Here is a 23,234-nt window from a genome sequence, read left to right as displayed (position 1 = left end):
CAGTGACCATGGTACGCCTGGGGAACACACACCAATCAATACAAATCTATATGTTTACCACAGTGACCATGGTACGCCTGGGGAACACACACCAATCAATACAAATCTATATGTTTATCACAGTGACCATGGTACGCCTGGGGAACACACACCAATCAATACAAATCTATATGTTTATCACAGTGACCATGGTACGCCTGGGGAACACACACCAATCAATACAAATCTATATGTTTTTCACAGTGCTTCCCAAACTTCCTTGCATTGTGCCCCACGTAAAGCATTTAGGTTTTTCTAGTAACCTACAGACTAACTGGCAGCGGAGTGTGTGTGTGTGTGTCTCACCGCAAGGTGAAGGGGGCTGATGAGGGCGTGGTTATCAGAGTCACTCAGGATGTCTGTACCTGATGTCTCCATCAGCTGAGCAAGAGAGCGAGAGAGCGAGAGAATGCCTTCGTTATTATTCTCTAAAAAGCTAGAACATTAGAACAAGCAGCAGAGGGTACTCCTCTCCCGTGTCATCAGACCACTAATGTAGTCCAGCTACTTACCACATCTAGAGGAGTCTCCCTGGATATCTGAAAAACAAGAAGACACCATGTCAAACCCAGTCACTACTTGTACTGGGAAGTAGGTAATGGTGTCCGGGTAGGTCATGTATGAGCAGGATGTACTAACCAGTTCAAGGCAGAGTGTGTGTCCGTATGCCGATGCATAGTGGACTGGGTTGTAGCCCTGTCGGTCTCTGATCCCTGGGTTGGCATCGCTCCTCAACAGGTACTCTACACACCTGACACACACACAGAGGGTCAGACAGGACAAACAAGACAGACAGAGACAGGACAGACAACTACTACTAACTTTCCCTCTGTGCCAGCAGCAGCGTAGTGTAGAGGAGAACAGCCCCTCTCATCCAGCTCGTTGACTCCAGCACCAGACCCCACCAGGGCAAACACACACTGAGATTTACTGTTACAACAGGCATAGTGAAGAGGAGTCCTGGAGAGAAGAGTGTTACTGTCACAACAGGCATGGAGTCCATTTGCTTCCGTTTAAGAAATGTTTTGCAACAGAATCGACATAATGAATACACCCCTGGAGAGAAGAGGAAGAACAATACTTCATCTTCTTTGCATAGAACGGAAAAGTGTCTTTATGCAGGCATGTACGCACACAAACACACAAAGGCTGAATGTAAAGCTGAACCACTGACCTTCCAAACCTGTCCTTTCTGTTGAAATCTGCTCCTGTATTCAACAACAGATTCAAACACTCCAGGTTCCTGATGGAGAGAGGGAGACCGAGAGAGAAAGAGAGAAATTTAATTGCACAGTAGAACATTGGATAGAACAGCTAACTGCAGAAAGGACTTAAAAATCCAAGAGCAAAGGACAGAGAGAGACTAAAAAAGAGAGGGTTTAAAGAGCTCTTGTTTCACCCTCCTGCAGCTGCAGCATGAAGACATGTCCTTCCAAAGTGGTCAGGGGTGTCTATGTGGAAGTCTGAGGAGAGCAGTTTCCTGCAGCAGTCAGAGAAGCCACTGAGAGCTGCCAGATGGAGGGGGAACATGCCATGGACGCCACGCCTGTAACAAACATCACGTCAGCGGTGCTTAGCCAGGTGTGTCACAGTGATACTCACTAGACGGAGTTGGAGACTGAGTTTAGACTTAGCGGTGTTGTCTCCATGTGTGATAAGTCTGTCTGTGTGTATACATACAGTATATATACAGAACCAATCAAAAGTTTGGACATGCCTACTCATTCAAGGGTTTTTCTTAATTTTTTACTATTTTCTACATTGTAGAATAATAGTGAAGACATCAAAACTATGAAATAACACATATGGAATCAAGTAGTAACCAAAAAAAGTGTTAAACAAATCAAAAATATATTTGAGATTTGAGATTCTTCAAAGTAGCCACCCTTTGCCTTGATGACAACTTTGTCACCTGGAATGCATTTAAATTAACATGTGTGCCTTGTTAAAAGTTAATTTGTAGAATTTCTTTCCTTCTTAATGCATTTGAGCCAATCAGTTGTGTTGTGACAAGGTAGGGGTGGTATACAGAAGCCAGCCCTATTTGGTAAAAGACCAAGTCCATATTATGGCAAGAACAGCTCAAATAAGCAAAGAGAAATGACAGTCCATCATTACTTTAAGACATGAAGGTCAGTCAATTAGGAACATTTGAATAAACTTCAAAAGTTCTTGAAGTGCAGTCGCAAAAACCATCAAGCACTATGATTTAACTGGCTATCATGGGGACCGTCTCAGGAAAGGAAGACCCAGAGTTAACTGTAAGTTCATTAGAGTTACCAGCCTCAGAACGTGTAGCCCAAATAAATGCTTGAAAGAGTTCAAGTAACAGACACATCTCAACATCAACATTCAGAGGAGACTTCGTGAATCAGGCCGTCATGGTTGAATTGCTGCAAAGAAACCACTACTAAAGGACACCAATAATAAGAAGAGACTTGCTTGGGCCAAGAAACACGAGCAATGGACATTAGACTGGTGGAAATCTGTCCTTTGGTCTGATGAGTCCAAATTTGAGATTTTTGGTTCCAACTGCTGTGTCTTTGTGAGACGCAGAGTAGGTGAAAGGATGATCGCCACATGTGTGGTTCCCATCGTGAAGCATGGAGGAGGAGGTGTGATGGTGCATTGCTGGTGATACTGTCTGATTTATTTAGAATTTAAGGCACACTTAATCAGCATGGTTACCACAGCATTCTGCAGCGATACGCCATCCCATCTGGTTTGCACTTAGTGGAACTATGATTTATTTTTCAACAGGACAATGACCCAACACACCCCCAGGCGGTGTAAGGGATATTTGACCAAGAAGGAGAGTGATGGAGTGCTGCACCCTCAAAAGTTTGGGGTCACAGAAATTTCCTTGTTTTTGAAAGAAAAGCAAATTTTTTGTATATTAAAATAACATGAAATTGATCCGAAATACAGTGTAGACATTGTTAATGCTGTAAATGACTATTGTAGCTGGAAACAGCTTAACTTGCCTCCCACTCCTCTTTATATTCTGGTTAGAGCCAGTTTGCGCTGTTCTGTGAAGGGACAGAATAGAAAGAGGAGTGGGAGGCAAGTTCACCCGTTTCCAGCTACAATAGTCATTTACAGCATTAACAATGTCTACACTGTATTTCTCTCATCAATTTGATGTTATTTTAAATGGACAATTTTTTTTGCTTTTCTTTCAAAAACAAGGACATTTCTAAGTGACCCCAAACTTTTGTACGGTAGTGTGTATCCGTCCATCTATCTATCGATATACAGTTTTTTTTTTTTATCTCAAACTACACACATAATGACAAAGCAAAAACAGGTTTTTAGAAATGTTTGCAAATGTATTAAAAATGTAAAACAGAAATACATTATTTACATAAGTATTCAGACCCTTTGCTATGAGACTCAAAATTGACCTCAGGTGCATCCTGTTTCCATTGATCATCCTTCAGATGTTCTACAACTTGGAGTCCACCTGCTGTCAATTCAATTGATTGGAGATGATTTGGAAAGGCATACACCTGTCTATATAAGGTCCCACAGTTGACAGTGCATTTCAGAGCAAAATCCAAGCCACGAGGTCGAAGGAATTGTCCGTAGAGCTCAGACAGGATTTTGTCGAGGCACAGATCTAAAGAAAGGCACCAAAACATTTCTGCAGCTTTGAAGGTCCCCAAGAACAGTGGCCTCCATCATTCTTAAATATAAGAAGTTTGGAACCACTAAGACTCTTCCTAGAGCTGGACTGAGCAATCGGGGGAGAAGGGCCTTGGTCAGGGAGGTGACTAAGAACCTGATGGTCACCATGACAGAGCTCCAGAGTCACTCTGTGGAGATGGAGAACCTTCCAGAAGGACAACCATCTCTGCAGCACTCCACCAATCTGGCCTTTATGGTAGAGTGGCCAGACTGAAACCACTCCTCAGTAAAAAAGGCACATGACAGCCCACTTGGAGTTTTCCAAACGGCACCGAAAGGACTCGAAGACCACGAGAAACAAGATTATCTGGTCTGATGAAACCAAGATTTAACTCTTTGGCCTGAATGCCAAGCGTCTGGAGGAAACCTGGCACCATCCCTACGGTGAAGCATGGTGGTGGCAGCATCATGTGTGGGATGTTTTTCAGCAGCAGGGACTGGGAGACTAGTCAGGATCAAGGGAAAGATGAACGGAGCAAAGTACAGAGAGATCCTTCATGAAAACCTGCTCCAGAGCCCTCAGGACCTCAGACTAGGGCGAAGGTTCACCTTTCAACAGGAAAACGACCCTATGCACACAGCCAAGACAACGCAGGAGTGACTTCAGGACAAGTCTCTGAATGTCCTTGAGTGGCCCAGCCAGCGCCCGGACTTGAACTTGATCGAACATCTCTGGTGAGACCTGACAATAGCTGTGCAGCGACGCTCCCCATCCAACCTGACAGAGCTTGAGAGGATCTGCAGAGAAGAATGGGAGAAACTCCCCAAATACAGGTGTGCCAAGCTTGTAGCGTCATACCCGCGAAGACTCGAGGCTGTAATCTCTGCCAAAGGTGCTTCAAAAAAGTATTGAGTAAAGATTCTGAATACTTACGTAAATGTGATATACATTTTTTTTTTTGCTGAAATGTCTAAAAACCTGTTTTTGCTTTGTCATTATGGGGTATTGTGTGTAGATTGATGAGGGAAAAAAACTTTAATCCATTTTAGAATAAGGCTGTACCGTAACAAAATGTGGTAAAAGTCAAAGGGTCTGAACACATTCTGAATGCACTGTATATACACTTAACACAAATATAAACACAGCATGCAACAATTTTAATGAGTTACTGTTCATAGAAGCAAATCAGTCAATTGAAATAAATGTATTAGGCCCTAATCTATGGATTTCACATAACTGGGCAGGGGTGCAGTCATGCGTGGGCCTGGGAGGGCATAGGCTCACCCACTTGGGAGCTCTGCCCACCGACTGGAGAGCCAGGCCCAGCCAGTCCAGTTTTTCTCCTCAAAAAAGGGCTGTATTACAGACAGAAATAATCTGTTTCATCAGTTGTCCAGGTGGCTAGTCTCAAGACAATCTCGCAGGTGAAGAAGCCGGATGTGGAGTTCCTGGGCTGGCGTGGTTACACTTGTTCTGCGGTTGTGAGGCCGGTTGGATATACTGCCAAATTCTCTAAAACGACGTTGAAGTCGGTTTATGGTAGAGAAATTCACATTCAATTCTCTGGCAACAGTTCTGGTGGTTATTCCTGTAGTCAGCATGCCAATTGTACACTCCTTCTAAACCTGAGACATCTGTGGCATTGTGTTGTGTAACAAAACGTAACATTTTAGAGTGCAGTTGTGTAATGATCATGCTGTTTAAACCTTCCTACAACTGAGGAGTAGAAAAACATTGCCTGTTCCGATGAATCTTGTTTCCTGATGAATCATGCTGACAGGCAGAGTGAAAATTTGGCTTAAGCAGCATGAGTCCATGGACCCATCCTGCCTGGTGTCAACGGTACAGGCTGGTGGTGGTGGTGTAATGGTGTAATGGTGTGGGGAATATTTTCCTGGCACACGTTTGGTCCCTTGATACCAACTGAGCAATGTTTGAACACCACAGTGTATCTGAACATTGTTGCTGACCAGGTTCATCCTTTCATGGCTACATGGAGGGCCGACACAATAATAGATGGGTGTACCTAATAAACTGACCACTGATTGTATATGTGTGTGTGTGTGTTGTGCGTCTTACTTGGCGGTGTTGGCTCCGTGTGTGAGCAGAGTGTTGATCAGTAACTGGTGTCCGTAGCGAGCAGCGATGTGAAGAGGAGAGTTCCCATTCTTATCCTCACAGTCCACCTCCGCACCTACACACACGCACACACACACAGACAGACAAAGAGCAAATAGTAGGGTGTTTGAAATATTAATAGACCAATAGCAGTGTATGTGTGTGTGGTGTTTTGGGGCGGGCCTCACCGTTTTGAATGACAGCCTGAGAACGAGAGAACCTTCCATGGACCGCTGCCATGTGGAGAGGGGTCTTCCCATCCTTACTCTGGAGGGGGGAAAGAGAAAAGGAAAGCAAGACATTTCATTCTGTTTGTCAGAAGAGTTAACTATTAGCTGTGATGTTCCCCGTGTTATAAACCTTCCTATTCAGATCAGGCCTGGGTGATGTTCCCCGTGTTATAAATTTTCCTATTCAGATCAGGACTGGGTGATGTTCCCCGTGTTATAAACCTTCCTATTCAGATCAGGCCTGGGTGATGTTCCCCGTGTTATAAACCTTCCTATTCAGATCAGGCCTGGGTGATGTTCCCCGTGTTATAAACCTTCCTATTCAGATCAGGCCTGGGTGATGTTCCCCGTGTTATAAACCTTCCTATTCAGATCAGGCCTGGGTGATGTTCCCCGTGTTATAAACCTTCCTATTCAGATCAGGCCTGGGTGATGTTCCCCGTGTTATAAACCTTCCTATTCAGATCAGGCCTGGGTGATGTTCCCCGTGTTATAAACCTTCCTATTCAGATCAGGCCTGGGTGATGTTCCCCGTGTTATAAACCTTCCTATTCAGATCAGGACTGGGTGTGAACTCTAAAGGTCTTATGGAGCAGCTTGCACCCAGGGGGGGTTCAGCTCTTCTCTCACCCCCCCACCCTGAGCATCTTCAGCTCTTCTCTCACCCCCCCACCCTACCGCCCTGAGCATCTTCGGCTCTTCTCACCCCCCACCACCCTGAGCAACTTTAGCTCTTCTCTCACACCCCCCACCCTATGTCCCACTACTACCCTGTGGGCCTAGGAGCAGTGTGTGTGTGTGTGTGTGTGTGTGTGTGTACCCTGATGTTGACGTTAGCTCCGTTCCCAAGCAGTAGTTCCAGGCACAGCGCCCCCTGGCGGGAACAGGCTGAGAAGTGCAGCGCAGACAGACCCCTCTCATTCACCTGTTAGAGATAAAGTTACAATATACACACCAACACACGCACACACGCCAACACACGCCAACACACGCCAACACACACCAACACACACCAACACACAGATGTGTACCTGGTTGATGGAGGCTCCAGCCTCTATGAGTTCGTTGACCACCACATCCTGGCCATTATAACTGGCCATATGGAGAGCAGAGTTACCATAAATATTACCCTGGTTTATCTAGAGAGATGCGGGGAGGGGGCGGGGTGAGAGAGCGAGAGCGAGGAGAGAGAGCGAGAGCGGGGAGAGAGAGCGAGAGCGGGGAGAGAGAGCGAGAGCGGGGAGAGAGAGCGAGAGCGGGGAGAGAGAGCGAGAGCGGGGAGAGAGAGCGAGAGCGGGGAGAGAGAGCGAGAGCGGGGAGAGAGAGCGAGAGCGGGGAGAGAGAGCGGGGAGAGAGAGCGGGGAGAGAGAGCGGGGAGAGAGAGCGGGGAGAGAGAGCGGGGAGAGAGAGCGGGGAGCGAGAGCGGGGCGAGAGAGCGAGAGCGGGGCGAGAGAGCGAGAGCGGGGCGAGAGAGCGGGGCGAGAGAGCGAGAGAGAGCGAGAGCGGGGAGAGAGAGCGGGGAGAGAGAGGAGAGAGAGCGAGGCGAGAGAGCGAGAGCGGGGCGAGAGAGCGAGAGCGGGGCGAGAGAGCGAGAGCGGGGCGAGAGAGCGAGAGCGGGGCGAGAGAGCGAGAGCGGGGCGAGAGAGCGAGAGCGGGGCGAGAGAGCGAGAGCGGGGCGAGAGAGCGAGAGCGGGGCGAGAGAGCGAGAGCGGGGCGAGAGAGCGAGAGCGGGGCGAGAGAGCGAGAGCGGGGCGAGAGAGCGAGAGCGGGGCGAGAGAGCGAGAGCGGGGCGAGAGAGCGAGAGCGGGGCGAGAGAGCGAGAGCGGGGAGAGAGAGCGAGAGCGGGGAGAGAGAGCGAGAGCGGGGAGAGAGAGCGGGGAGAGAGAGCGGGGAGAGAGAGCGGGGAGAGAGAGCGGGGAGAGAGAGCGGGGGGAGAGAGCGGGGAGAGAGAGAGCGGGGAGAGAGAGAGCGGGGAGAGAGAGAGCGGGGAGAGAGAGAGCGAGGCGAGAGAGAGAGAGCGGGGAGAGAGAGAGCGAGGCGAGAGAGCGAGAGCGGGGCGAGAGAGCGAGAGAGCGAGAGCGGGGCGAGAGAGCGAGAGCGAGAGCGGGGCGAGAGCGGGGCGAGAGCGGGGCGAGAGCGGGGCGAGAGCGGGGCGAGAGCGGGGAGAGGGGGGCGAGAGCGGGGAGAGAGAGCGAGAGCGGGGAGAGAGAGCGAGAGCGGGGAGAGAGAGCGAGAGCGGGGAGAGAGAGCGAGAGCGGGGAGAGAGAGCGAGAGCGGGGAGAGAGAGCGAGAGCGGGGAGAGAGAGCGAGAGCGGGGAGAGAGAGCGAGAGCGGGGAGAGAGAGCGAGAGCGGGGAGAGAGAGCGAGAGCGGGGAGAGAGAGCGAGAGCGGGGAGAGAGAGCGAGAGCGGGGAGAGAGAGCGAGAGCGGGGAGAGAGAGCGAGAGCGGGGAGAGAGAGCGAGAGCGGGGAGAGAGAGAGAGCGAGAGCGGGGAGAGAGAGAGAGCGAGAGCGGGGAGAGAGAGCGAGAGCGGGGAGAGAGAGCGAGAGCGGGGAGAGAGAGCGAGAGCGGGGAGAGAGAGCGAGAGCGGGGAGAGAGAGCGAGAGCGGGGAGAGAGAGCGAGAGCGGGGAGAGAGAGCGAGAGCGGGGAGAGAGAGCGAGAGCGGGGAGAGAGAGCGAGAGCGGGGAGAGAGAGCGAGAGCGGGGAGAGAGAGCGAGAGCAGGGAGAGAGAGCGAGAGCAGGGAGAGAGAGCGAGAGCGGGAGAGAGAGCGAGAGCGAGAGCGGGGAGAGGAGGAGAGAGAGAGAGCGAGAGCGGGGAGAGAGAGAGAGCGAGAGCGGGGAGAGAGAGCGAGAGCGGGGAGAGAGAGAGAGCGAGAGCGGGGAGAGAGAGCGAGAGCGGGGAGAGAGAGCGAGAGCGGGGAGAGAGAGCGAGAGCGGGGAGAGAGAGCGAGAGCGGGGAGAGAGAGCGAGAGCGGGGAGAGAGAGCGAGAGCGGGGAGAGAGAGCGAGAGCGGGGAGAGAGAGCGAGAGCGGGGAGAGAGAGCGAGAGCGGGGAGAGAGAGCGAGAGCGGGGAGAGAGAGCGAGAGCGGGGAGAGAGAGCGAGAGCGGGGAGAGGAGGAGAGAGAGAGAGCGAGAGCGGGGAGAGAGAGCGAGAGCGGGGAGAGGAGGAGAGAGAGAGAGCGAGAGCGGGGAGAGAGCGAGAGCGGGGAGAGAGCGAGAGCGGGGAGAGAGCGAGAGCGAGAGCGGGGAGAGAGAGGGGGCGAGAGAGCGAGAGCGGGGAGAGAGAGGGGGCGAGAGAGCAGGGCGAGAGAGCGAGAAGAGAGAGCGAGAGCGGGGGAGAGAGAGAGGGCGGGGGAGAGAGAGAGGGCGGGGGAGAGAGAGAGGGCGGGGAGAGAGAGAGGGCGGGGGAGAGAGAGAGGGCGGGGGAGAGAGAGAGGGCGGGGGAGAGAGAGAGGGCGGGGGAGAGAGAGAGGGCGGGGGAGAGAGAGAGCGGGGAGAGGGAGAGAGGGGGGAGAGAGAGAGAGCGGGGAGAGAGAGAGAGGGCGGGGAGAGAGAGAGAGGGCGGGGAGAGAGAGAGAGGGCGGGGAGAGAGAGAGAGGGCGGGGAGAGAGAGAGAGAGAAGCAGTTAGTTTGTGTATCTCAATAGACTTCTTTCTTTGCTATTAGGAGAGGATGAAATCGAATGATGTGTGTGTACCTGTACCCCCAGCAGGTATTGAATGATGTGTGTGTACCTGTACCCCCAGCAGGTATTGAATGATGTGTGTGTACCTGTACCCCCAGCAGGTATTGAATGATGTGTGTGTACCTGTACCCCCAGCAGGTAATGAATGATGTGTGTGTACCTGTACCCCCAGCAGGTATTGAATGATGTGTGTGTACCTGTACCCCCAGCAGGTATTGAATGATGTGTGTGTACCTGTACCCCCAGCAGGTAATGAATGATGTGTGTGTACCTGTACCCCCAGCAGGTATTGAATGCTGTGTGTGTACCTGTACCCCCAGCAGGTATTGAATGCTGTGTGTGTACCTGTACCCCCAGCAGGTATTGAATGATGTGTGTGTACCTGTACCCCCAGCAGGTAATGAATGATGTGTGTGTACCTGTACCCCCAGCAGGTATTGAATGATGTGTGTGTACCTGTACCCCCAGCCCCAGCAGGTATTGGACAGTGGTAGTCATCCCACTAGAGGCAGCGGCATGTAGAGGAGTATAAGAGTTCTTATCTTTACAGTCTATCTCTGCTCCACTAGACACCAACAACCTCACCACCTCCATATGGCCTGGAGGGAGATGTAGAGAGGAAGGGAGGAAGAAATGGAGGGAGAGAGGGGAGAAAGAGAGAGCGGGGAAGAGAACATTTTGTTAGCATATCATTTCATTCCTAGAAAACAATCTAATCAAATGAAAATGTATTGATACAACAGTTTTAACATTATAATCCCTCTATAGTGTATAGCTCTGAGTGGGGGTGTCTTACCCATGTAGGCAGCCCAGTGGATGGCTCGCCTGTCTTTCTTATCAAAGGCGTCGATGTTAGCTCCCCTGGAGAGAAGCAGCTTCACCATCTGACACACACACACACACCAAGTGAAGTCGTATTAGTTGCCTTTTCATGAGGTTAGTATGTCTGTGAATGTGTCTGTGTTACCTCCAGGTGTCCGCTGAAGGCAGCATGGTGCAGGGCTGTGCGTCCACCCCGGTCCGACACATTGACGTTGCTAAGCAATGGGACGAGGGCCTCGGCAACGCGGATAGCCTTGTTGTTGGCAGCAACATGGAGAGGAGTCTGCCAGTTCTTATCCCGCGCGTTCACATCCGCACTGTGTTTTATCAACATACACACTGCATCCTGCGTGCGTGCACACACACACACACACACACACACACACACACACACACACACACACACACACACACACACACACACACAAAGAAAGAGCGTTGACATAATCACTGTTTCAACAAGACTGATGCAGCATGATCTAGAGAAAGAGCATTGATGAAGGTGTGTGTGTGTGTGGTGTGAGTGACAGTATGTTACCTCGCTGCAGGAGGCAACAGCTCGGTGAAGAGGAGTTAACCACTTATTGTCTTTAGCATTTACTCTGGCTCCTAAAAAACACAGGGAGAGAAAAGGTTAAGGGTTAACTTTCCTCTGACAGAGAGTGGGTGGGGACCCACGAGCTACTAGGGGAAACCCCCATGATCCTTTGAGAGGCCCATGTGTGTAAGGGGTTAAAACAGACCATCACATCACCTGATACTGTTCCATCACAACACACACAGGGAAACAACCTCCACATCTCTCCATGAATGGGGGATGGCAATATTGGCTGCTGTGACCAAATTCTCATACTAAGTCTTCCAATTTAATAGGCTTTTTAGGTATCTTAGTTTTTTCAGGTATAACAGGCAGACGGGTATAACAAACAGGCAGACGGGTATAACAAACAGGCAGACGGGTATAACAAACAGGCAGACGGGTACAACAAACAGGCAGACAGGTACAGTACAACAGGCAGACAGGTACAGTACAACAGGCAGACAGGTACAGTACAACAGGCAGACAGGTACAACATAACAGGCAGACAGGTACAGTATAACAGGTACAGTATAACAGGCAGACAGGTACAGCATAACAGGTACAGCATAACAGGCAGACAGGTACAGCATAACAGGTACAGCATAACAGGCAGACAGGTACAGCATAACAGGTACAGTATAACAGGCAGACAGGTACAGTATAACAGGTACAGTATAACAGGCAGACAGGTACAACATAACAGGCAGACAGGTACAACATAACAGGCAGACAGGTACAGTATAACAGGTACAGTATAACAGGCAGACAGGTACAACATAACAGGCAGACAGGTACAACATAACAGGCAGACAGGTACAGCATAACAGGTAGACAGGTACAACATAACAGGCAGACAGGTACAGTATAACAGGTACAGTATAACAGGCAGACAGGTACAGTATAACAGGTACAGTATAACAGGCAGACAGGTACAGCATAACAGGTAGACAGGTACAACATAACAGGCAGACAGGTACAGTATAACAGGTACAGTATATCAGGCAGACAGGTACAGCATAACAGGTACAGTATAACAGGCAGACAGGTGAGATGTGTACCTGAGAGGATGAGGAGTTCGATGATGTCAGCGTCTCCTAGATAGGCTGCAGCGTGGAGCGGGGTCCTTTTCTCACTGTCCTGGTAGAGACCAGAGCAGAGAGAAATGTCACACACACACCTTTTATGTTCATTTTAGGAGGGAGGTACAGTATGTAAAACATCTCATTCCAAACTAGCTTCAATGTTCATAACACACACACACACACACACACAGCTTCTCACTAAGCTGCCAGTAGACAAGAGGGAGCACAACTATGTCCCACACAACAGCGCAGCCAGCCAAGTGTGACGGGTAAGCTTCCTGGATCACAACCAAGTGGATGACTTGACTTCCCCTCTCTCCATTCCCCTCTCTCCCCATTCCCCTCTCTCCCCATTTTCAGGAGTCTGGTAGACACTGCAGGGCAGCTGGGAGGGGGTCAACTACTACTGTACTTGGCAGGGATCTCACTAGAAGCCAGACTAATGACAGCATCACTCCTCCACTCCTCTTACCCAACATCTTTGGGCTGCTTTCCCAAACACAGATTAAGCCTAGTCCTGGACAAAAACATCTAGCTCAATGGAGAGTCTCCATTGACATTTCTTTATTATCCTGGACAAGGTTTAATTGGTAAACGGGAAAACGCCCAAAGATGTCACAATCAACTGTTTAAGAGAGCATCTTCATTTTCACCTGCAATTAACTCAGAAAGGAAAGGTTGACAAGTGTGTTAGATTGTTGTGGTCTCTCGAGCTGTGGCCAATCATTGGTCAGTGTGTAGTTTTAGCCAGTCTTCTGTCAGGCTACCAGGGAGCCAGGGAACAAGGTAAAAAAGGCAGGATGACAGGATGATGGAGGGATTTCTCTCCTCCCTCTGCTCTCCCTGGGGGGTGGCCTATCGACCAGTGGTCCTGTGTGTGTGTGTCTCGCTGGTGTCAGAGTGACCGATGGGTGACTACAAGAGTACCTCTGTCGCTCTCCCTCTTCATTTCTGTAATGAGGATGTTTAACCATCTATCTGACCATACAAAGCAGGTCCTCTCTGTAGAACTAACTAATCACGCTAGTCAATCTGGATGGATAGAACAATCAATTCCAGCTCTTCCTCTCCTTCTCTTCCATACCCTCCCCCTCTTCCTCGTTCTCTGCATTTCTCCATTACTTGCCTGCTGCCCTCTTCTCTTTCTCTGCATCTCTATCCCTTGCCCATTCCTCTCTCTAACCCCCCCCAGTCTAACTCCCTCCCTCTCTCTTTCTCTGCTTCCCTCCATCTCGTTCTCTCCATGCAGCAGAGGGCAATCAGGGGAGTAACGTAGGTCGTAAACAAAGTCACATGACGGAGAGGGAGGCCTGTAATAGGTCAGACTGAAAACTGCTGACTCAAACATCAGACCAAAATGTCTTTGATGACCCCAGCAATATAGAGACGGAGGGGGGGAGTAGATAGAGAGGGGGTGGGGAGAGAGAGAAAAGATGTCAGGGAGAGAGGGAGAGAAAGAGGGCGGGGGTGAAAGGGAGGGATGACGGGGGAGTGAGAAGGAAAGAGAGAGGGCTGAACAGAAAGGGAGTTGAAAAGAAGGAACTAACCTGCCCTTACCTGATTGATTGGCTGAAAGACTCTGGCCTCTCAACATTGATTTAGTAAGAGACCGAGAGTACAGACACATTGGCTATTCCTCCTTCAATTGTCTAAAAAGTCTGTCCTCTCTTCCTGTCCTTCAATGCACTGATCTGAAAGAATTGACCAGGAAAGCCAGCCTAATGACGAGAACTGACCAGGAAAGCCAGCCTAATGACGAGAACTGACCAGGAAAGCCAGCCTAATGACGAGAACTGACCAGGAAAGCCAGCCTAATGACGAGAACTGACCAGGAAAGCCAGCCTAATGACGAGAACTGACCAGGAAAGCCAGCCTAATGACGAGAACTGACCAGGAAAGCCAGCCCTATGATGAGCTTCCACCTGTCAAGTCTTTGACAATCATTGCAGATGAAGGGTGAAGACAAGATGAGGAGAGGATGGATTTGCAAGCAATTCAGAGCAAGAGATGCTTATGGACTGACCGACTGCTGTCTGTGTGTGTGTACAGTAATGTTACCTGTACGTTGACATCCTCCTTCTTGAATATGAGGGAGCGGACTTCATTAGGGTCCACACTGAAGATGGCTTTCAGCAGAGAGGGCTGAATGGGAGGACACAGAGAGAACTATCAGTCACTGTGTGTGTGTATGTGTGTAAAAAATAAATATATATTTTTGATTATAGCTACTATTATTATTGTTGTCGCTGTTGCTTTCATAATATTTAGGTGTATCACTTCACCTTGGCAACATTGACTTTATCATTCATGCCATTAAAGCAGATTGAATTTGAGTGAGTGAGTGAGAGACAACAAGAGCAAACAATGGAAAGAATAGATAGTGAGAACACTGGAGAGAGAGATGGAAAGGTGTTAGATCATTTTCCTCTGAATGACTTGGCTAGACGACTAACAAGACAGAACCTGTTAACATCCTGCTTGCTAACGTTACTACAGTTTGGTTACATGCTGACAATTATGACAGGGCTTTTTCATCTAAAAGGACCCATGAGCACCAACATCTGAAGGTCATAGGAGCAAAAAGTTAAAAGTCTATATTTGAGATATTAAGGCATATAAACATTTTCAACCATTTCCCACAGTTACAGTGGGGCAAAAAAGCATTTAGTCAGCCACCAATTGTGCAAGTTCTCCCACTTAAAAACATGAGAGAGGCCTGTAATTTTCATCATAGGTACACTTCAACTATGACAGACAAAATGAGAAAAAAAATTCCAGAAAATCACATTGTAGGATTTTTAATGAATTTATTTGCAAATTATGGTGGAAAATAAATATTTGGTCAATAACAAAAGTTTCTCAATACTTTGTTATATACCCTTTGTTGGCAATGACAGAGGTCAAACGTTTTCTGTAAGTCTTCACAGACTTACAAATACTCTTGGTATTCAGGCCAAAGAGTTCAACAGACCATATAATCTTATTTCTCATGGACAGAGTCCTTTAGTTGCCTTTTGGCAAACTCCAAGCGGGTTGTCATGTGCCTTTTACTGAGGAGTGGCTTCCGTTTGGCCACTCTACCATAAAAAAGGCCAGATTGGTGGAGTGCTGCAGAGATGGTTGTCCTTCTGGAAGGTTCACCCATCTCCAAAGAGAAACTCTAGAGCTCTGTCAGAGTGACCATTGGGTTCTTGGTCCACTCCCAGACCAAGGCCATTCTCCTCTGATTGCTCAGTTCGGCTGGGTGGCCAGCTCTAGGAAAAGTCTTGGTGGTTCCAAACTTCTTCATTCTTAAATGGGAGGCCACTGTATTCTTGGGGACCTTCAATGCTGCAGACATTTTTTGGTACCCATCCCCAGAGCTGTGCTTCGACACAACCCTGTCTTGGATCTCTACGGACAGTTCCTTCCACCTCATGGCTTGGTTTTTGCTCTGAAATGCAGTCAACAGTGGGACCTTGTATAGAAAGGTGCGTTCCTTTCCAAATCATGTCCAACAATTGAATTTACCACAGGTGGACTCAAATCAAGTTGTAGAAACATCGCAAGGATGATCAATGGAAACAGGATGCACCTAAGCTCAATTTCGAGTCACATTGCAAAGGTTCTGAATACTTACAGTTTCAGAAGTCGGAAGTTTACATACAGCTTAGCCAAATACATTTAAACTCAGTTTTTCACAATTCCTGACATTTAATCCTAATAAAAATTCCCTGCTTTAGGTCAGTGAGGTTCACCACTTAATTTTAAGAATGTGAAATGTCAGAATAATAGCAGAGAGAATGATTTTTTAATCAGCTTTTATTTCTTTCATCCCATTCCCAGTGGGTCAGAAGTTTACATACACTCAATTAGTATTTGGTAGCATTGCCTTTAAATGGTTTAACTTGGGTCAAGCTTCCCACAATAAGTTGGGTAAATTTTGGCCCATTCCACCTGACAGAGCTGGTGTAACTGAGTCAGGTTTGCAGGCGTCCTTGCTCGCACACACTTCTGCCCACACATTTTCTATGGGATTGAGGTCAGGGCTGTGTGATGCCCACTCCAATACCTTGACTTTGTTGTCCTTAAGCCATTTTGCCACAACTTCGGAAGTATGCTTGTGGACATTTTCCATTTGGAATACCCATTTGCGACCAAGCTTTAACTTCCTGACCGTTGTCTTGAGATGTTGCTTCAATTTATCCAAATAATTTTCATTCATCATGCCATCTATTTTGTGAAGTGCACCAGTCCCTCCTGCAGCAAAGCACCCCCACAACATGATGCTGCCACCCCCGTGCTTCACGGTTGGGATGGTGTTCTTCGGCTTGCAAGCCTCCCCCTTTTTCCTCCAAACATAACAATGGTCATTATGGCCAAACAGTTCTATTTTTGTTTCATCAAACCAGAGGACATTTCTCCAAAAAGTACAATCTTTGTCCCCATGTGCAGTTGCAAACCGTAGTCTGGCTTTTTTATGGCGGTTTTGGAGCAGTGGCTTCTTCCTTGGTGAGCTGCCTTTCAGGTTATGTTGATATTGGACTCGTTTTACTGTGGATATAGATACCTTTGTACCCGTTTCCTCCAGCATCTTCACAAGGTTCTTTGCTGTTATTCTGGGATTGATTTGCACTTTTCACACCAAAAGTACGTTCATCTCTAGGAGACGCGTCTCCTTCCTGAGCGGTATGACGGCTGCGTGGTCCCATTGTGTTTATACTTGCGTACTATTGTTTGTACAGATGAACGTGGTACCTTCAAGTGTTTGGAAATTGCTGCCAAGGATGAACCAGACTTGTGGAGGTCAATTTTTTTTCCTGAGGTCTTGGCTGAGTTCTTTTGATTTTTCCATGATGTCAAGCAAAGAGGCAATGAGTTTGAAGGTCGGCCTTGAAATACATCCACAGGAACACCTCCAATTGACTCAAATGATTAGCCTATCAGAAGCTTCTAAAGCCATGACATTTTCTGAAATTTTCCAAACTGTTGAAAAGGCCCAGTCAACTTAGTGTATGTAAACTTCTGACCCACTGGAATTGTGATACAGTGAAATAATCTGTCTGTAAACAATTGTTGGAAAAATGACTTGTGTTATGCACAAAGTAGATGTCCTAACCGACTTGCCAAAACTATAGTTTGTTAAGAAATTTGTGGAGTGGTTGAAAAACGAGTTATAATGACTCCAATCTAAGTGTATGTAAACTTCCGACTTCAACTGTATGTCAATAAGGTATTATTATTTATTTATTTTAAATTTGCACACATTTCTAAAAAACCTGTTTTCGCTTTGTCATCATGGGCTATTGTGTGAAGATCGATGAGGAATTTTTAAAATGTAATACATTTTAGAATAAGACTAACAACAAAATGTGGAAAAAGTCAAGGGATCTGAATACTTTCCAAATGCACTGTATCTTTAAGATATTTTCTAATTTCTCTCCCTCATGAGGTAAAATAAAAAAAAAGTTCACAGAAGTAACAAGTAAAGGTAGACCTACTAATTAGTTATAGTTTTGACTGATAATAAGTCATAAACAAACTTAATAAGTGAATAAAACTCGATATTTTGTAACAAATCAGTAACGGAATTACTGCAATTGAATTGGCTACAATGGGAAAACATAGTAGTCACAAACCAGTTGGGTCACCAGCTACAGTCCACTGGAATACTGTTATGTTCAGCTCATAACTGTTTTTCCCCCCTCTTTCTGTCGTCTGGTGGTCAAAGCATATTATGGCAAGAACAGCTCAAATAAGCAAAGAGAAACGACAGTCCATCGTTACTTTAAGACATTAAGGTCAGTCAATTCAGAACATTTCAAGAACTTTTAAAGTTTCTTCAAGTGCAGTCGCAAAAACCATCAAGTGCTATGATGAAACTGGCTCACATGAGGACCGCCAAAGGAAAGGAAGATCCAGAAGCTGCTGCAGAAGATAACTTCATTAGAGTCAACTGCACCTCGCAGGCCAAATGATGCTTCACGGAATTCAAGTAACAGACACTACATCAACTGTTCAGAGGAGACTGCGTGAATCAGGCCTTCATGGTTGAATTGATGCAAAGAAACCACAACTAAAGGACACCAATAAGAAGAAGAGACTTGCTTGGGCCAAGAAACACAAGCAATGGACAATAGACCGTGGAAATTTGTCCTTTGGTCTGATGAGTCCAAATTTGAGGAGATTTTTGGTTCCAACCGCAGTGTCTTTGTGAGATGCAGAGTAGGTGAACGGATGATCTCCGCATGTGTGGTTCCCACCGTGAAGCATGGAGGTGGTGGTGTGATGGTGCTTTGCTGGTGACACTATCAGGGATTTATTTAGAATTCAAGGCAAAAACCACAGCATTCTGCAGCGACACGCCATTCAATCTGATTTGCGCTTAGTGGGACTATAATTTGTTTTTCAACAGAACAATGACCCAAAAAACCCACCTCCAGGCTGTGTAAGGGCTATTTGACCAAGAAGGAGAGTGATGGAGTGGTGACCAAGAAGGAGTGGTGCATCAGATGACCTGACCTCCACTATCACCCGACCTCAACCCAATTGAGATGGTTTGTGATGAGTTGGACCGCAGAGTGAAGGAAAAGCAGCCAACAAGTGCTCAGCATATGTGGGAACTCCTTCAAGACTGTTGGAAAAGCATTCCTCACGAAGCTGGTTGAGAGAATGCCAAGAGAGTGTGCAAAGCTATCATCAAGGCAAAGGGTGGCTACTTTGAAGAATCTCAAATATAAAATATATTTTGATTTGTTTAACACTTTTTTGGTTACTACATGATTCCATGTGTTATTTCATAGTTTTGATGTCTTCGCTATTATTCTACAATATAGAAAATAGTAAAAATAAAGAAAAACCCTTAAATGAGTAGGTGTGTCTAAACTTTTGACTGGTATTCTATGTTCAAGCATGGTGGTGGCTGCATCATGTTATGGGTATGCTTATCATAGTGCAGGACTAGGGAGTTTTGTGGAATAAAAAGAAACGGAATAGAGCTAAACGCAGGCAAAATCCTAGAGAAAAACCTGGTTCAGCCTGCTTTCCAACAGACACTAGGAGACAAATTCTCCTTTCAGCAGGACAATAAACTAAAACACAAAGCCAAATATACACTGGAGCTGCTTACAAAGATGACATTGAACGTTCCTGAGTGGCCTAGTTACAGTTTTGACTTAAAAATCGCCTTGAAAATCTATGGCAAGACTTGAAAATGGCTGTCTAGCAATGATCAACATCCAACTTGATAGCGCTTGAACAATTTTTCAAGAATAATGTACAAATATTGTACAATCCAGATCTTCAAAGCTCTTAGAGACTTACAGCTGTAAATTGCTGCCAAATGTTATTCTAACATTTATTGACTCAGGGATGTGAATACTTATGTAAATTAGACATTTATGTATTTAATTTTCAATACATTTGCAAAATGTTCTAAAAACATGTTTTCACTTTTTCAGTATGAGGCATTGTGAGATTTGTTTTATGTAATCCATTTTGAATTCAGGCTGTAACAACAAAATATGGAATACGTCAAGTGGTATGAACACTTTCTGAAGGCACTGTATCTTTTCATTTTAATTCGGAGCAGAGTTTTTGGCAAACCTGGTCGCATAAACTGAGCGAGATTACCCTAATTTTGTTACCAAACTTTGCATCTGCACAGTTCTTCCAGTAAATGTTTTTGTTGAATTCTCTGTCTAAATTGTTCAAAGTAGTCCTTGTGCTTGGAGTTGTATGGTTTGTTAAACTTTGAAATCAATGTTTTTGGTTTGGAATACATTTTAAAGTGAACATTGAGTCAAAGCATCATTCCGTTACAGTGGAATTGCCCTACAGCAGCTTAATTCTGGGCTACAGTAGTGAGTTTGTGTGTATCAAACAGCATACTGGATCACAGGCCCCATGTTTTTCTATAAACCCCCTCAATCCATTCTGATCCTAAAACCAACTCTGCCAGTCAGCACCCCCCCCCCCCCCCCCCCCCACTAAACCTCCCCCCTCTTCTCAGGTGTCTGGCATAGCAGGAGTACAGGCGGGGGGAGGGGTCAGTCAGTGTATACGGGAAGGGGGTCACTTTTATGACACTGGCAGCTGCAAAGCCCAAAAGAATTCACTCACAAACACACACGTGCCTGACACGCACTCTCTGAAAGGTCCCCCCTCCACACACACATTAGCCGTATCACTCTGTTTGCCACCTGTGTGTCTGCAACAGAAAGCCAGCCAGGCTGTGAGGGGTTAAAACACAACCTGGCCACCTGGTCTGTCAGACACCAGCTGGTCTGAGAAAAGGAGTGTAAAAGAGAGTAAAAGAGGAATGAAGGCTTCTGTCTGAGGAGTCCTTATTGAGAGAGAAAGGGTGAATGAATCTCCTCCATCCATCCATCCATCTCTCACTCCCTCCTTTTGCTGGTATGGGAGAGCATGGTGATGCCTGATACTGACTGTGATTAGCACACAGACGTGCCACACACAAGGCAGGTACCACCAATGTTTAACATGGGGTTATTTAATTCAAAGCATAGCTATCATTTTCTCGCCTCTAAATAACAATACAACAGTGAGGCATGTTTGTATCTGTCTGTACAGGCCATTATTATTATGACACTGACTAACTACAAGACAAGAACCAACAACACTCCTATTCTTCTCTTTTTAGGCAATTCTCTAACTTCCCATCTAAAGCTATATGGGCTAGTCAATGGAGTCCCCATTTAAAGAGCTTTTTAGTCCAGGACTAAGCTTCAACCTGTCCGAGTGGCAGGTTCTAACCTCTTATCTAAAACTCCATACCGGATCTACAGCCACATTGGTTGGGTCTCTTTTAACAAATGTAGTTCATTATGCAAAGGACTATGCAAAATGTTAGGCCTATGTCAAAACTACAAATGTAAATCTGCTACTGGCAGCCAGTATCTTCCTTATCACTACCAGTTAGGATGTTTGAAACATTATTACACTAGCCATAACCAAACACAAGCTAAAGGCTTGGTACATACTTCACTATTAGCAACATTCCACCTTATATTGTGTGTGCTGTGCAGTATACGCATCTGTATTGTTTTGCCGGTGCTATTTAAATTGTGCATGACAGATTCCCTCTCGAGGACAATAAATGATTCTATTCAAAACACTCACAAGCTAAGTGCATCTCTAACCCTGGCAAAAACGCTAATCCACAGCCAACCAAAACAGCGGAGGTGGTCCCTCAGTCTCACCTTGTCTTCCTGAGCTCTGCGACATACGGCATGATGGGACTTGCGGTCCGGAGAGGGTTTGGGGTGAAGGAGGGGAGAGGGGTGAGGAGGAGAGGGACGAGGAGGAGAGGAATGTTCCTCCTCCTCATCCTCCAGCACCACGATACACACACGGCTCGCACGCTCCGACCGCATCGTTAACACACACATACAACGTACCCCCTTAAATCAGACACATACATTGTACCGCTCACATACACACACGGCTCTGTAGTTCCAACTGTCCTCGTTCTCTTAAAAACACACTGTACCCCCTCTCCACACACCAGCCCCCCCCACTGTAACAGTGCAGCTCCTGGGGTATAATATAATCCAAGCTGAAAGCAGCTCTGTCCTCTCGATGTCCTTCACTCTTACCGAGCTACAGCAGTCTGGCAGTCAGGCAGCTCACTCTCCCTCACACACACGCGCTCTCTCACTCTCTCTCTCTCTCTCTCGACACACAGTTGCTAGGGATTCCTCAGTATAATGGCAGCAGCGGCATGCGGCAGACTGATCTGACTGGCTAGCACACAGGAAGCTACATATCCTCACTACCGCCTGTGCTGCTGTAGCCAAACACACACGCTCACATACACACACAGAGGCCCTATGATTAGTGCGGACAATGCTGTGAGCCGGAGCTGTGTGTATTTGTTGCTCTATTCAGAAAGCTGCTGAAACCAGCGCTTTCATATAGAGAGAGAGAGATGAGAGAGAGAAGGGGGCGAGAGAGAGAGAAGGGGGAGGGGGTGAGAGAGAAAAAGAGGGGATGGGGTATGGTGAAAGGGGGAGGGGAGAGGGAGAGCGAGGGGAACAGCTAGCAGTAGGTAGGTAGCTCAGCAGCACAGCAGTCAGTCAGCTATCCTCCTGTTCTCAGTCCAGACAGACAAGCACTGGCAAAAAGGTCACATCCTGGATCTGGTGCAGCAGTACTGGTCTACACTGTAGTCTGTATTGTTCTATAGTGGTCTGTACTATATAAGTCTATACTGTTTTATAGTGGTCTGCACTGGTCCTTAATGGTGTCTATGGTGGACACCTTAATGGTGTCTATGTAACTGGTCTGTAATTATGTCTGCACTGCTCTGGTCCATAGTTTCTGTACTGCTGGTTTGTAGTGGTCTGTACTGGTTTGTACTGGTCGGTGTTTTTATTCAGGCACAAAGGCTCTGCTGTGTTCTCCATTAGGAGAAGAGAGGCTTTATCCCTCTCACAGAACTTAAATTGAAGTGTATGCCAGTGTGTACGTGTATGCCAGTAACCCCATTGGTGCATTGGTGGCTGAGCTTCCCCTATTCCCTCATTATAAAAACTGGAACAAACTGGCAAGACAACTAGAGCAGTGTGTGTGTGTCTGTTGTAACTGTTTTCATATGGGAGGCAGAGCCTGAGAGCCTAGAGGAGCATTCTAGCCTAGCCACAAAACCCCATTAAATCAGTGTGTGTGCATGCATTCTCCCACTTTGCTTTGTGTGTGTGTGTTGGAAGACTTGCAATAGAGCAGATCTAAATCATATGACCAGTCTGTGTCCCCAGTCTGTCTCTATGGTATAGACATCGGAGGGGCTACCAGCACCAGATTTGGGCCGTTTGCAGAAAAACAGCACCAGTTAGAAGAACCACAGAACATGTCTATTCTGGGAAACATCGTCCCATAAGGGTGTACTGACATATAGCAACATCTCACAGATGATCAAAAGAAATAGGATGCACCGGAGCCCAATTTAGATTGTCATAGCAAAGAGGTGTGAACACTTAGGTAAAGAGATGTGTGTGAGAGAGAGAACAGGCATGCTTACCCTGATCTTTTTTCTAACCCTGCTCACAGT

General features: G+C 47.1%; 1 protein-coding gene across 1 annotated transcript in view; it reads right to left on the bottom strand.

Moving 5' to 3' along the window:
- The window catches only part of LOC120022147 (serine/threonine-protein phosphatase 6 regulatory ankyrin repeat subunit A-like), a 47,757-nt gene that overhangs the window by 10,928 nt on the left and 13,595 nt on the right, over positions 1 to 23,234 (bottom strand). Inside the window, exons 2-17 of the mRNA XM_038966004.1 lie at positions 14,243 to 14,326; positions 12,161 to 12,239; positions 11,061 to 11,131; positions 10,668 to 10,868; positions 10,497 to 10,584; positions 10,157 to 10,299; positions 7,047 to 7,154; positions 6,836 to 6,940; positions 5,974 to 6,052; positions 5,747 to 5,861; positions 1,439 to 1,585; positions 1,214 to 1,282; positions 862 to 999; positions 679 to 790; positions 552 to 578; positions 346 to 420 (exon numbers count right to left, since the gene is read on the bottom strand). Coding sequence (XP_038821932.1) covers positions 346 to 420; positions 552 to 578; positions 679 to 790; positions 862 to 999; positions 1,214 to 1,282; positions 1,439 to 1,585; positions 5,747 to 5,861; positions 5,974 to 6,052; positions 6,836 to 6,940; positions 7,047 to 7,154; positions 10,157 to 10,299; positions 10,497 to 10,584; positions 10,668 to 10,868; positions 11,061 to 11,131; positions 12,161 to 12,239; positions 14,243 to 14,326 — 1,641 coding nt within the window. The remainder of the gene's footprint in view (positions 1 to 345; positions 421 to 551; positions 579 to 678; positions 791 to 861; positions 1,000 to 1,213; positions 1,283 to 1,438; positions 1,586 to 5,746; positions 5,862 to 5,973; positions 6,053 to 6,835; positions 6,941 to 7,046; positions 7,155 to 10,156; positions 10,300 to 10,496; positions 10,585 to 10,667; positions 10,869 to 11,060; positions 11,132 to 12,160; positions 12,240 to 14,242; positions 14,327 to 23,234) is intronic.

The sequence above is a fragment of the Salvelinus namaycush genome, chromosome 27 (genome assembly GCF_016432855.1).
Source record: "Salvelinus namaycush isolate Seneca chromosome 27, SaNama_1.0, whole genome shotgun sequence".
NCBI classification, from domain to species: domain Eukaryota; kingdom Metazoa; phylum Chordata; class Actinopteri; order Salmoniformes; family Salmonidae; genus Salvelinus; species Salvelinus namaycush.
The sequence above is the reverse complement of the archived record's forward strand: the minus strand, read 5'-3'. Positions and strand labels throughout refer to the sequence as shown.